General features: G+C 39.0%; 1 protein-coding gene across 23 annotated transcripts in view; it reads left to right on the forward strand.

The window, feature by feature from the left end:
* PARD3 (par-3 family cell polarity regulator) overlaps positions 1-14,613 on the forward strand; it is a 665,712-nt gene that overhangs the window by 335,662 nt on the left and 315,437 nt on the right. For 20 of the 23 annotated variants that reach the window (XR_010411651.1, XM_045874191.3, XM_045874200.3 and 17 more), the window contains exon 5: positions 3,490-3,621. The exons of the other annotated variants lie outside the window; for them this stretch is intronic. Coding sequence is in view for 19 of the 20 variants with exons in the window: in XM_045874191.3 (XP_045730147.1) it covers positions 3,490-3,621 (132 nt within the window). In the remaining variant the exon portion in view is untranslated. The remainder of the gene's footprint in view (positions 1-3,489; positions 3,622-14,613) is intronic. 23 annotated transcript variants of the gene reach the window in all.

The following is a 14,613-nucleotide window of genomic DNA, read 5'->3' on the forward strand; positions in this document are numbered from 1 at the left end:
GTGATGTGCTCCAGAGTACATTCTAGAACAGTCCTCTGTGGGAAGTGGCGGAGAGCACTGTTGGAGAGGTTAAGGCTGGGGCCCGCCTCCAGTTTGAAGGTTGCTGTACTAGTTTCAGATGAGAGACGAGTAGAAAGAGGTGAAGAGTATGATGAACATTTTTCAGAAGGGTGCCAAGATTAATGGAGAAAGTGAGTTTCATTTTGGATCTGTTGATTTGGAGGTATCTTTGGGATGGACGGTTGGAAATTTAGATCATGAATTCAGGAAAAGTTTAGTGTTGGTGACCCATGCCTGGAAGTTGTCAGGAGGGAGGTTTTGAAATGATACACTTTTTGAGCTTGGCTAAGGATACAGGAGTGAGCAAGCCATAGGTAGAGCTAATAAGGGCCATTTCAGGAAAGAAAAATAATGGTGGAGATTCAGAAGGAATCAAAAGAAAGTACCAGTCACATCCTGGATTCTAGACACCAAGGAAAATGAGCATTTTGTGTCATCTGGTCCCTTCATTTTAAAGATCTACTGTTCCCTTTTTGCAAGCGGTATTTTGTCATTATGTGAACATCCAGCTCACTATCAACTCTTCACCTAACAGTTATAGAGTCCATTGATTATCTTTGCCTGAAGGAGTTATTTCTTTAGGAGCTGTATGTGGTGAGTTTTCTAAATCTATTCATTATTCTGTTTGCATTACGTGGCATTCTTCTGAAAAGACAAGCTTCCCCTCATCGACTGGCACTGTTGGTTTCCCTGAAATACAGTTCCTCCTGAAAAGGCAGAATAGATTTTTAATACTTTGTGTTTAATTATTCATTTTCGGGTGCCTGGGTGGCTCAGTTGGTTAAGCGACTGCCTTCAGCTCGGGTCATGATCCTGGAGTCCCGGGATCGAGTCCTGCATCGGGCTCCCTGCTCAGCGAGGAGCCTGCTTCTCCCTCTGACCCTCCCCCCCTCATGTACTCTCTCTCATTCTTGCTCTCTCAAATAAATAAATAAATAAATCTTTAAAAAAAAATTATTCATTTTCAAAGTAAAGAGTTGGTGTAGTAATCACCTCTAATGGTGGAAAATGAATAGAGAAGCCAGGTCCTTAGCCAATGGTAGCAGCCTCAAGATCCTTGATATAAAAATTCTACTTGTGTTTCTCTGCACTCCCAATCCTTCCTCCCTTTGTGGACATTCTGTCAGTTATACATTTATCTACCCTTTATGACTTATTTGAATTTCTTGGCAGTAAGTCAGCTAATTTTGCTTTGTTCTCAAGTTATCATGAGCAGGTTTTAAGGCAGAGCTCCTAGTATTTTGAGATATAGTGAGCTTCGGTTTCTTCAGTTGCTTTATGCTTTTCCTTAGACTTTGCCTGTGTCCTTTGCTTATTTTACCATTTCCATGTTCCTTCACACAAGGTCAGTCCCTAATTCCTGGGTGTGGAGCAGCATCGTAATCTTACAGTGTTTTCCTTGTGCTTGCAGTTATATGCTGTGTTATAGCTTTCTTGAGCTGTAGTAACCAGACATGTACAGAGGTTTTCTAGTAAAAGTACTTGCTGCTAATGTTTAATTCTGTCGAGGTTTTAGTTTCTTATCTAGGTATATTAAAAAGAAAACTTTTTAAGTTTCATACTGAAGTTTATACTGGTGAATATTTATAGATTGAAAAAGATTTTTTGTACACCACAATATTGGCATAAGTTCCGGACCATCAGTTCATTTTGAAGCTTCTTCCTCTGATGGAATTCATGAAGGAGCAGAAAACAGTATCTTGGTCTATTGCTAAGGTCTATACAGTACAAACCTGTTACATTACACTTTTTCGTGTCTGTGTATTTGCTGCTCATGTGATTTAAGTCATGAGGAATAAGAAACGGTCACGTGTATAATGTCTACAGCCAGACCATCTTTAACAAAGTTATTAAGGAGAATATTTTGGTCCTTCATTTAAAGTGGGGCACTGATGTAAGTGGGTCGAAGTGATTAACATCTTAAATTTGTTCTTGTAGGAGGTATTTAGATTTACATGTTGAACTAAAATGTTTGACTTCTCTGCCTTATCCTACCTTCCTCATTTCTCTTCAGGACATTGAAATTAGGTTTTATTTTTTATTTTTAAAAGATTTTATTTATTTATTTGACAGAGAAAGAGAGAGCACAAGCAGGGGGAGCGGCAGACAGAAGGAGAGGGAGAAGCAGGCTCTCTGCTGAGCAGGGAGCCCGATGCGGGGCTCGATCCCAGGACCCTGGGATCATGACCTGAGCCGAAGGCAGACGCTTAACGACTGAGCCACCCAGGTGCCCCTGAAATTAGGTTTTGCAGCCCAAAAGCCAAAGCAGATTATTATAAGTTATTATTTCAAAGAAATGTCCAGTAGCATTTGGTGGTTTTGGGATATATATTATATATATATTTTTAAGATTTTATTTATTTGTTTGAAAGAGAGAGAGAGATTGAGAGAACGAGTAGGAGGAGGGGCAGAGGGAGAAGCAGACTCCCTGCCGAGCAGGGAGCCCAACAACAGGACTCGCTCTCAGGACCCTGGGATCATAAGCGAAGGCAGACACTTAACCAACTGAGCCACCCAGGTGCCTGCTTTGGGACATGTTAAGTAAATATTTATCAGCTAACCAGGTTTTTATGTAAAGACTTCACTTGCCATGAGCACCTTGGGGTGAGCAGTTATGTATCTATTATGTACCATGTATTGGGATAAATTAATTTTTCCCTTTACTTGATATTTGAATTAATGCGTACAACTAGCTCGTGAAGTAGCTAACAGAACAGTCTAGAGAATCTTAAGTCTCTTGCCCAAAGTCACACAACTACAAAGATCTAAATAAAGAGCAAATTCTTTGGGGCGCCTGGGTGGCTCAGCTGTTAGGCTTCTGCCTTCGGCTCAGGTCATGATCCCAGCGTCCTGGGATTGAGCCCCGCATCGGGGTCCCTGCTCCGCGGGAAGCCTGCTTCTCCCTCTCCTACTCCCCCTGCTTGTGTTCCTGCTCTCGCTGTGTCTCTCTCTGTCAAATAAATAAAATCTTTAAAAAAAAAAAGCAAATTCATTAATCTTTCTTATTCTAAACATTTTGGTGAATTATAGAAAATATCTCACAATATTATTATAAGACTAGAAAGAAGATGAAAAGAGGAGATATCAACAGTCTTGTAGAGAACTACTTTTCATTTTGTGGTGCATGTAATTGGCCCAGGGAGATTGATTTGGGAGGGAGTGCAGGGAAAATGGTTTTGTCTCCCGTGTACGTACGTATGCAGCTACCTTCCCCACTCTAGTCATTACACTCCTGAACTCCAGACGGATGACTACATTCATGAGGTCTAATCTGGGTGAAATGTCCTCAATCAGCTCTTCTGTGTAGGCTTGGGAAAAACACTTTGAGTATGCAGAATCACTTTTCTGCTACTTTTGGAAGACCAAATGCATCGTTAATTTGCAAAGTCTGGTTTTTTACAAGGCACCTTTTTGTTTCTTTTTGAATAGAAAGATGAAAACTATAGAAGCCTTCCACGGGATGCTAGTAACTGGTCTCACCAATTTCAGAGAGACAATGCTCGCTCATCTCTGAGTGCCAGTCACCCAATGGTGGACAGGTGGCTGGAGAAGCAAGAACAGGTAACATAAATGAATCTTTCTACACATGTCATTGGTGTAACTTCCTAGCCCATACCCTGAAAGATGTTTCCCTCCATCACTGTGATGATTAAAGGTAAATTACTCTAACAAACTTCAGGTAAGTACCAGGCTCTCTGTCAGAGTTTGTCTAATATGAATATAAACTATTTCTGTGGTGGTCCCGGATCAAAGATTTCTCATAAGCGGTTATGAATATTTGCTGTGGATCCTGGAGTATCATGACTCCCGAACTTGTTATGTTGCTGAGGCATAGACATTTGGCAGTGAATAGTACAGCTTGAGTAGACTTTCAAGACCACTTATAGGTTCTTCTCTTTATTGATAAGCAGTAAGTCAAAGGACCTGAAGAGGCAAATTAAAATGTTCTATCTTACCTGACTTCACTCTGTAGGAGAAATACATTCTATAGTGTTATTTCAGAATTTCGATGAATTTGTTGGGTTTGGGGACTTTCCCTTTCATAAATGTCAGGGAACTATTTTTGAGGTTTGTAAGTTTTTAGAGGTGCTCAGTTTACTGAGCAGGATTGGCCAGCTACCATTTGTGAAATCAGCATCGTTTACCACTCAGTGTAAGTAACTGGTTCGTGTCCTGGGAAAAGCAGCTGTTTACAAACTTCTTATGACGCTGCTGGAGAAGCCGTCACCACATGAACACTAAGAATTTATCCGGTTAGTTGTGACACATAAAAAACAAGTTCTTCCAGTGTTGTTGTTTAAAGTCTGAATTGTTTCTTGTTAGTCACAGTATTTTCTTTTTAGTGGAAATTCTAGGGTTTTCTTTGTTGTTTTAAACAGTTTTTGTATTAAAAACACACTTATCTCCTTACTTTGTCACTTATTTTCTTAAAAAAGTTCATTTAAAATTGAAGGCTAGTGAATACTAAGAATGTTTTGTTTTCTGTTTCAGTAATTTCTGAAATTATTAATAATTCTATTGCCTACATAGTGGAGTAGTTGTTTTTCAATTTAGATTAGTGATGTCAGTGGGAAGAAGTCCTAACTTTACTTAATGCATCTTAGTCTGTGTTTTATAGCATAAGCCTCCTAAAATAATTTTGTGTGTGGGGGTGTTGGAATATGAAACAATAAAAAAAGACAGTTTGCCTTTGATACCATGTATGGTATCACAAACGTACTGGTTTTTATCATATCGTAAATGTTAGAATACATTAGAAGCATTGTGTGATGGAAATAATTTTAAATAATTAAAAAACCATGGAAGTCCTACTTAGGAAAAACATTATTTTCTCAAAATACAGATTTTAAACTCATTGGTGTTATTATTTCATTACCATTTTGAGCTAAATATTTTAAAGAATTAGTTTAGCATGGGCCTGTAGTCAGACTGGCTGGTTACTAGCTATCCACCATAAATGAGACTTGGGCATGTGGCTACCTTGTCCATACTTCAGTTTACTCGTTTATCAAATGGGTATAATCATAGAACCTGCTCCTACAGTTGCTGCATCCAGTGATGGAATACCTACCAAGGGGTTATTAGAATCTGTGTGTCTTAATATATTTGTTAGAAAAAAAGTTGGCTGGGCGCCTGGGTGGCTCAGTCGTTAAGTGTCTGCCTTTGGCTCAGGTCATGGTCCCAGGGTCCTGGGATCGAGTCCCACATCGGGCTCCCTGCTCGGCGGGAAGCCTGCTTCTCCCTCTCCCACTCCCCCTGCTTGTGTTCCTGCTCTCGCTCTCTCTCTCTGTCAAATACATAAATAAAATCTTTAGAAAAAAAAAAAAGAAAAAAGTTGGCTGCCAAGAACAGAAATTCTAGATTGCCTAAGAAGATACTCCTTATTCATTTAACACGAAATCTGGCGGCAGGGGTGATTGGTGGTGTAGTCCACAACCCAGCGGACCTCACTGAGGATCCAGATCCTCCATTTGCTGGGAGCTCGACACAGGGCCTCCATGTCTGTGTGCTCAGCTTGTCGGAGCCTCGGACATCACGTCCTTGTACGGGAGAGCAACAGTGCCTTTATCTTCTGCGTGGCTCTTTTTGAAAGCAGATAAACCTTTCCCACAAGCCCCTCCCCCCTCCCCAAACAGGTGCCCTTCATGTTGTGTTGCCTAGCGTTGTATGACTTGCATGCCAGTTTCTAAAAAAAGGGAGTTGTTGGTTGCGACTAGTTGAGCTTGATCTCCTGGAGCTGGGGGTGTGGGTGTGGCGGTTTGTCTTCCCTGAAACACAGCTGCTCATCACTGAATACAGTCAGGGTTCCCTTAAAGCAAGAAGGGAGGTACGGTTAGCTAACTATGCTAAATATGATTATTGTTATTACAAGATTAGGGGAAAAAATTGGCAGTCCAGAGTTTCTAAAGTAGGATATATTTAATTATATTCTAAAAATACACTTTTATTTTTTTAATTGTTGTGGTTGTAGATGTGTTTTTAAGGAGGTAATATAGTTTTTCTTTGTAATTTTGGTATAAAATAGTTTCTTTTTACACAAAAGGAGTTGCATTGAGAAGCCACATACTTTTTTTTTCTTCCCAAAAGACTCAGCCTCGATTTGCTTCTGTTGAAGTTATTTGAAGCATTTGTTCCTTGATAAGCAGGTTTTTAAAAAATAAGTACTTCCTTAGTCTATGTAGTCTAATGTAAATGGCATTAGTTAATTGATTCCTGAGCCTGAAAACATCTTCTTCCTTGACTTAAATTTAAAAAATGATGATCCATTCACTAAATTTAATGATTTCACATCAGCAGGATAATTAACGAAACTGAAATCTATTTAACTAGACAAGAACAGCAAAAACAACACAAAATCCATATTAAAACTTTGCCTAAAAGTAGGCACAATTGTTTGGGCAGAAGAGGACAAAGAGGTTATGCTGGACATACTGTAAATCTAGTCCAGATAGTCTCATTTAATTGTGCATTTATTCTTTTAACTGTTTCCCATAAGTCATCTGACTTTAATGGCCAAATGTCTCTTCTGTGGGCTTTTTTCTCCTTAGTTTTTGCCATTAAAAATGTAATAAGAGATGAGCATTACATAGATAAAAATAATGTTTTATATGGTAAAAAACAAAAGTCACCCCCCTGCCTTTACAATTTGGGATCACCAAGGTAGAACTGCCTTCCATGAGTTATGCCATCTGGACTGAAGAGGTCAACAGAGTTCTAGATTTTATATGTCTTCAGTGGTTTTGTTTTGCTCTGTTTCCTACTAGATTGCTTGTCTCATTATCTCTGTTTTTTTGAAGGCAATTATGACCAGATCAGTTGTGCCAGTGGGAATAAACAGTAGGAATGAAAAGCACAAGAGAGCGTGTTAAAGTGCTGAGCTAGTAGGCACCTCTGGTAGCTGAAGGTGGCTTTCACTTTTTGTGGGGTTGATCCCCTATAAGGGGATATTGAATCTTTCCCTCTTTTAGAATATTCGTAAGGTACGCACTCATATAATCAAAGGTAGGGGATGTATTTTATTAGAACTTTGTACCAGCAAGCACTTGGACTCAAGCTCAACGTGATTTCCAGAAATAGAAGTATTGCTTTTCAGTTGACTAATTCTTGCTCAGAATAGCCTGTAGCTGAATCCTACATCAGGTTCCTCTCAGAAGGTAGAGGACTGTGTATCTTTCAAAGAGCATCCTTTTCTTGTGACTTCCTTTTTCTGAGCTCTTAGAGGAAGCACAAAGAATTCAATACTAAATGGGTTGTTGTCGTATTGCCTTGAAAAAGTTTTCATGCTTCTGAAATTCTGACTCTGAGACCCAAGAAACAACAACAAAAAAATCAACAAAAGGCTTAGTTTTGATGTGTGGCAATGCTTTAAGAAATCTGAATTCCTTTTAACCATTACCATTTCCCTGACTCGGTGTAGACTATAATTTAATATTGGCAGATAATAGATCATAAGCTGACTTTGTTCTTATATCCCTACAGTTTATTGCAACTAATAAATTCCACAAAAGGAGGCAGGAACTTTATAATACGTTGTTGGAGGAATTTAAGGTCTGAAAGTAGAGGGACCTTCAGGGAAATTTAAGCTAATTGGGAGCCTGCCATTTTCACTACCTGGACTTGGTGAACAGACCTGAAGCCAATTAACAGAAATATCCAGGAGGTGCAAGGCACATTCCAGCCGCCACTTAAGCTCTGTTATAGGGGAATGACTGCCCTGACCTTTAGAGAAAAATCCATGTTTTAGGTTTTTTTTTTTTTTTTTTCCATCAAGCAAAAACTTTGTCTAATTGGCAGATTATACTGTGGGAGGCAAACTGAGAGGAAAACTACCTTAAATGTTTGGTGATGACCCAGTTCAAGTGTGATAGTGGATGTGCGCTGTCCTCACCTTTGTCTCCTGGCCTTCTGGCCCCCAACATTCAGTGTTGTCTCACAGCCATGAGTATAAGGAACAATGACAGTGCCCTTTCTTCTTATTTTGTGAACTTTTGTCACTGTCTACAGTCATAATGCTTCTACTTCAAGTTTTTTCATGTGGAGAACATTCCTGACTTTTGATATTTATTCCTTCTGAGATGAAGATGGCTAATATGGGGATAGTGTCTGTTTTTACATTAGCCCGAGTCAAGTCCTAGATATTAGAAGTAGAAAATAGCTGAACCTTAAATAGAAAGCATACTTTTTTCTATTTTTAAATTTTAATTAATTAATTAATTATTAAGTAAGCTCTATACTCAGTGTGGGGCTTGAACTCACAACCCTGAGATCAAGAGTCACAGACTCTACGGACTGAGCCAGCCAGGTGCTTCTCAGTAGAAGTCATATTGAAATAAAATAATGCTTGAGAATAAATTTCTTTCATTTGTCCTGTTCTTAAAAAAGAGTTCTGCTACATTGACGGCTTATTCTGATACTTTTGAAAATATTTATGCTTTATAACTATTTACATGATACACAATGAGAAAAGGTAAGATTCTATGACAGGGTTTCATTTTTGCTTTTCATTATAATTTGATTAAGTCTAAATTTTGAACATCTAGAGCAACAATAAATTTTAAAAATTAGAGCCTATTTTGGATGTGTTAAACATACTGTAGTGAAGAAACATTTTTAAGCTTATCCAGATTTTATATGGGAATGGTTTAAAAAAGAATAAGCAAGCCAGGTGATAAGTAATTGTGGTATTGGGTGTTGCCTGTTTTACCTTGGAGTGATAGGATGATGGGTGTCTGGGATGATTAGGTCCTGCTTCCATACCTCTCATCGAAATTGGTTTTTCCTCTGACCTGCCTGCACATGGGGAGATCCTTTTCCTTTCCCAAATGTTTAAGAGCCTTTTCTAAACGGAAAAACAAAATAAAACAAAACCCCAGCTCATTTCACTGACACCTAGAACCATCCAGATGACGTAAGTAGTCGGTTTCCGAATATGAAATGATCATACTTTTTAAATTACAAAGTTAGGAGATGGCTTCCTTAGCAATCTGATTACAACAGCTGCAGACCAGTCAGTGAACTGACTATGGGGTCATCTTGTTAAAACATGGAAGGGCTATAGAAATTCTGATGTGGGCAGAGGCAGGGCCTCATGGCATCTGCCTCATTAATGGGACACAAGGTTAGGTTCTGGCGCTGCCAAATGGTACCTGGAATGTGTGTGTTTGTTTATGCTTTAATTCTTTAGCCCCTAAACACTGAGAAACCAAATCACTGCTAGGGTTATCTGGATAAAAATAATCAAAGCCCTCTGCCTCCAAATTCTAAAATTCTACAGTTTTCTGTTAAAAGGAAGAGCATTTATTCATATTATTTCCTGACTGGTAAACTTCTGCAGAACTTGGGCAGAAGCAGACATCATTGTGTTTACTTCAACAGCAAATATAGAAACTAAAAACATCAAGATCGTTTTAGAATTAAATTTAGTTTTCATTATAAAATGCCAGAGATTTTCTTTAAGCAGAAACCTTTTATATTCACAATAACATTAAAAATAAAACCAAAACAACCTTTGAAAAGAGTTTTCATGTCACCTGGATATATATATATATATATTTTTAAAGATTATTTATTTATTTATTTATTTGAGAGAGAGAATGAGAGAGAGCACATGAGAGGGGGGAGGGTCAGAGGGAGAAGCAGACTCCCCGCTGAGCAGGGAGCCCGATGCGGGACTCGATCCAGGGACTCCAGGATCATGACCTGAGCCGAAGGCAGTCGCTTAACCAACTGAGCCACCCAGGCGCCCCTCACCTGGATATATTAATGCCAATAGATTTTGTTGTGCTTTAATAACGATGATTTTTGTAATACATGTCTTAAAATTATTTGTGTTTTCAAGCACAGTGGAAGCATCCTGTATGTATGTGCCATATTATTTTCCATCAGCCCTGCACGTTTTCTACTTTTATTATCAAAGAACTGTGGACAGGGAGCATCAGGCAGAAGAAGGGGACTAGAGCACAGGGACCCTGGTAGACATTCTTCTGAGAAGGACACGTTAATTTCCTGAGGAGCCTTGCCAGCCACAACAGGGCCACTTTGGAGGCTCTTTTGTCAGGACGACAAGCAGCATTTTACCCTTCCTTACATTTAGTGGCAAAAAGACACCGTGAGCCTGCAGAGTGTGTGTAGAACTGGAAACCTGCCCCTCCCATGAGTGTGTCCTTTTGTCTGACCCATAACGCACCAGTTGTGTGGCCTTATCTAGGTGGTATAAACTCTACAAACTTCATTTTCACTGTGTACAAAATGGGGAAAATAATACCCATTTGGCAGATACTGACTTTGTGTGTGAGGATTAAGTGATCTAGAACATGTAAAATGCAGATCCAGTTTCTGGTGTATTGGAGACCCTTGTTGGATGCTACTTTCTCCCCTATCTTTATTTTAGGTAAGAACAGACTTACTGGTGACACCTCAACAACTTTCTCTAGTATGGAGGACCTCTTTTATTTTCTTACATATTATCTTCTCCTTGCATATTGGAAATGCTATTTGGTATGCTGGGCTGGTTCATTTTCTTTCCTGGTGTACTTCTAATGGCCCTCATCATGCTTTCAGAATTGGATTCTTGCTTCTATGGCATCTTATCAGAATTAGAATAAAATTTAATCTTTTTAAATCATCTCTGGTTCTTTTCTGAAGAGCATAATCTGACACAAAAATGACATTAGTGTTAATCTCTGTGTCTGTGTCCATTTTTTATATTCCCTTTTGTTTTTGGCAAGCACATGTGGCTTAAATGCAATTAAATCTTAAGAATACCATTTAAGAATGCTAAGTGTCTTACAAGGGCTTCTGCTTGGCCACTGGCTAAGCATCTGGGTCCCTCTGTGATGTGAATGCAGTCAAGGAGGCACCATTTGACTCACCAGCTTTTGGAGCGGGTTGTGCAGTTTAGGGTGTCCTCATCAATTCTCCTGGCCCTTTATTACTGGAGCTATTTATTGCTTGTTTGGCCTATGGAGCTAAAAGCCCGCAAGCAGCAGGAAGTGAGACAGAAATTCTACCCAGTGAAAAATCTTTGGTGGTATGTGGATTAACCTTCATGGGGAATCTGTTAGCTGATGATTTTCTTGCCTGTGAATACAGCTGCTAGAACCAGACATTTAGAGCACACACTGTGGATAAAGATACATTTTCATTTTTTGCTGTGACCCTCAGGTGCCTTTTCATATTTTCTTTCTTTTTTTTTTTAAATTTTATTTATTTATTTGACAGAGGCACAGCGAGAGAGGGAACACAAGCAGGGGGAGTGGGAGAGGGAGAAGCAGGCTCCCCGCTGAGCAGGGAGCCCGATGTGGGGCTCGATCCCAGGACCCTGCGATCAGGACCTGAGCCGAAGGCAGATGCCTAACGACTGAGTCACCCAGGTGCCCCACCTTTTCATATTTTCATCACAGGGGCAGTCTTGAAGACTTTTGTTGTGAGCTGTGTGATTAACTAGGACTATGAAAAGAATGCACGCTTTATCCTCTAACTCTCTTTATTCCCACCAATCTGTATGTCATTTGCTTTTGAAAATTTGTTCTTTATTTCTGTGTTTGGTGAACAGTGGAAGTGCTATTCTTTAAAAAATACTGGTTAAGAAATTACTTTAACATTTTCAGTTTACAGTATGTTGTTTTCACTGCCCATTTCCTGAAGCCACCTGTACAAATGGAATCACTCAAAAACCATTTTTAATTTTGGAATGTTATGATCTAGGTAGGTATGTCTTTTTTTTTTTTTTTTTTAAATCAGCCCTACACAGGCTTTTTCCAGCTACCTTCAGCATGGATCTGAAATGGTCCTGAAAAATGGGCTGTTTTAAGTGCTAAACCGTTTTGCCCAATGGTTTTATGTTCTTCTTCCCCCCGCTGAGGTTTGTGCCCCATAGTAATTTCACTGGGTCTGTTGTAAACCTGTGATCCATTTTTTTTCTCTGCTCGTGTGCCTGAAAAAAGGCTGTTGTGAGCTTTCTTTAATCTCCAACAAATTCTAAAGAAATTAAAGTTCTGAAAAGAAACATGTAGTTTCCATAACATACCCCTGATGGTATGGGAGGTGAGGTTGGGGTGAGCTTTCAGGTTTCATTACATGTTTTGTGTTATTTATACTCCTCCATAGTAAGCACATACAACTTTTGAAATATTTTTATTTTTGGTAAATTAAACTTCATAAGATTAGAAAACTGAGCAATTTTTTATTTTTTTCCTGCAAATACTGTAGTTCCCAAATTATAAGATAAAAATTGTCCTGTCAATATCAATTAGAATCAAGGTAAACCCTTTGAGAAGCATAATGTCTCTTCCTCCCTTTGGTAATCCCTTTAATTCTCTGAAGTAATCCATTAACTGGCTGTCCTGTGATTTAACATCACAGCCCCCTGAGAAAATAGAAGCAGGATTAGTAGTATCCTTGTGTCCCCACCACCCTTTACAGACCTCCCTCCTCGGATGTGGGAGAAGCTTCCCAGGCCTCTCGAAGGCTGACATCGTCACCTCTCCTCTGTCTGCCATCCCTTCTCAGTCTTAGGACTTTGCTCTTCAACTCCTCTTTCCACAGTCCTGACTGTGTGTGTGTCTCTTTGTGCTAGATCTTTCTATCAGTTCACACTTCCCCTCCCTACAAGCCTCTGTCTTGCTGTCACCTCTGTCTGGCTTGCTGTCCCTCCCAATTCACAGATTTGGTTCCTTCTTATCTTTCATGTATCCGGTCACATCCTCTCCCTCCGGAGACCTTTCCTAGTTCCCATTTTTGAAAGAGGGGAACATCCCTGCTTCCTTCATTATTGCCTCCTCTCTCACCATTCTTTATAACGTTTATGTCTGTCTCCAGGCACTGAAATGGTCCAGGCACTGTTTTGTTTACTTTTGTTTGGAGCTCTTAGTAAGCTTCCATGAATTTTTGGGGTGAATAGTGTTACAATAAATTGAAAGGAAAAAGTTTATAATGTCCTCACTTTTTTGGATTTCCAAATTATGGGTAGATTCCTTGTTAGGTGGATGAGATTTTATAATGCCATTGGATATGATCTTGTGATTTTCATTAATTATGAGCTAAAAATTGCAGATTATAAATAAATCGGAGAAAACTTGCTAAATATTAAGACTTGAAGAAACTTGAGAAACAGTCATGCTTGTGAGTCAGTGATGTTTGATTCATCATTGCTTGTCATCTGCACATGGCAAAAAGACTGGAAAATTATTTCAGACCGAAGGACCAAGGAAGGGGGGAAATCTAGGTAAAGCAATGTTCCTACTTCAGAGAGCTTGATGATATGACGGAGAGCACAGCCTTCCTTATGCCCAAGTTGATCTTTCTCTGAGAATGTCTTGTAATTGAACATGGATTTAAGTGTTGAAAAGTGAACACTTGATAGTCTTTTACCAACAGGCTGCCTGTGTCCTAATCATTTCTGCTGAACTATAGTTGATCACAGCAGCTGGGGGAAGCCACCTGGGAGTGTAAAAGCTTCATAGAGGAGGTGATGGTATCGAGGCTAAGAGCTGCTGTGACTTAAGTGAGCCTTAGTGAGATACATGGAAGAACAGGCCTCCCAGAATGTTGTTATGGGCCCAGCATAGCCATCAGTTCTATTATAGTTCCGAAAATATTTAATTATCAGAAAATAGTAAATTTGTTCATAACTGAAGTGACAGATACATTTTCCACTTAATTAGAAAAAACAATATTTGAACAAACCATTTGGTAATATGTAATAGTTTATAAGCAATTGAGTTGAAAGTAATATGGTTAATATTCTCTTCTGAGTTTGTTTATTTCATTTGAGAGCTGCTTTTTGCTGTTTTAGATTTTTTCAGAGAATTCTGAGGGTTTTCATTTTTATTAGAATGAATATGAATTATACAATTACTCTGGGACCTCAAGCTGGTTTTGGTACTCATGTGTTCACTATATAAAATATGGATGTGATGAATTCTGATCTACCATTAATTAGCATATTATACCTAGTCTGTAGCTTTTTGATATTATTTTCTTCATTCAATTCTCTGAGTACAAGTTTCTCTTTTTATAAAATGAATATTTGATAGAATTAGATATTTGATATGATGAAATTGAGTTTTAGAAATTATTATTACTTTTTAAAGATTTTATTTATTTATTTGACAGAGAGAGTGAGAGAGCACAAGCAGGGGGAGCAGTAGGAGGAAAGGCAGAAGCAGGCTCCCTGCTGAGCAGGGAGCCCGATGCAGGGCTCGATCCCAGGACCCTTAACTATCTGAGCCACCCAGGTGCCCCTAGGAATTATTTTCAAAGAGAGAAGAAATATCCTTTGTTTCTGATGGAATTGCACAGCAAATTTTTTAGTTAAAGGAATTGATTCCGGTAAGAAGATTACACCACACAAGCTTGTAGAGAATTTAAATTTTTTAAAGTTAATGGTGAGAGATGTCCCTGTTTATTCCTTCCCATCCTCAGGACTCATTAGACATCTAAATGAGACGAGTGTTTAGAATTAGAGGGTCTTCCCTGTTACATTGGAAGACAGTATAACTCATGGACTATATGGGGATGAAGTTGATAACATGATTTTTTTCTTTCTACTTT

Source organism: Mirounga angustirostris, unplaced genomic scaffold (assembly GCF_029215605.1).
Source record: "Mirounga angustirostris isolate CCGP_5_RB_7025 unplaced genomic scaffold, mMirAng1.0.hap1 SCAF_5, whole genome shotgun sequence".
In the NCBI taxonomy this organism is placed as follows: domain Eukaryota; kingdom Metazoa; phylum Chordata; class Mammalia; order Carnivora; family Phocidae; genus Mirounga; species Mirounga angustirostris.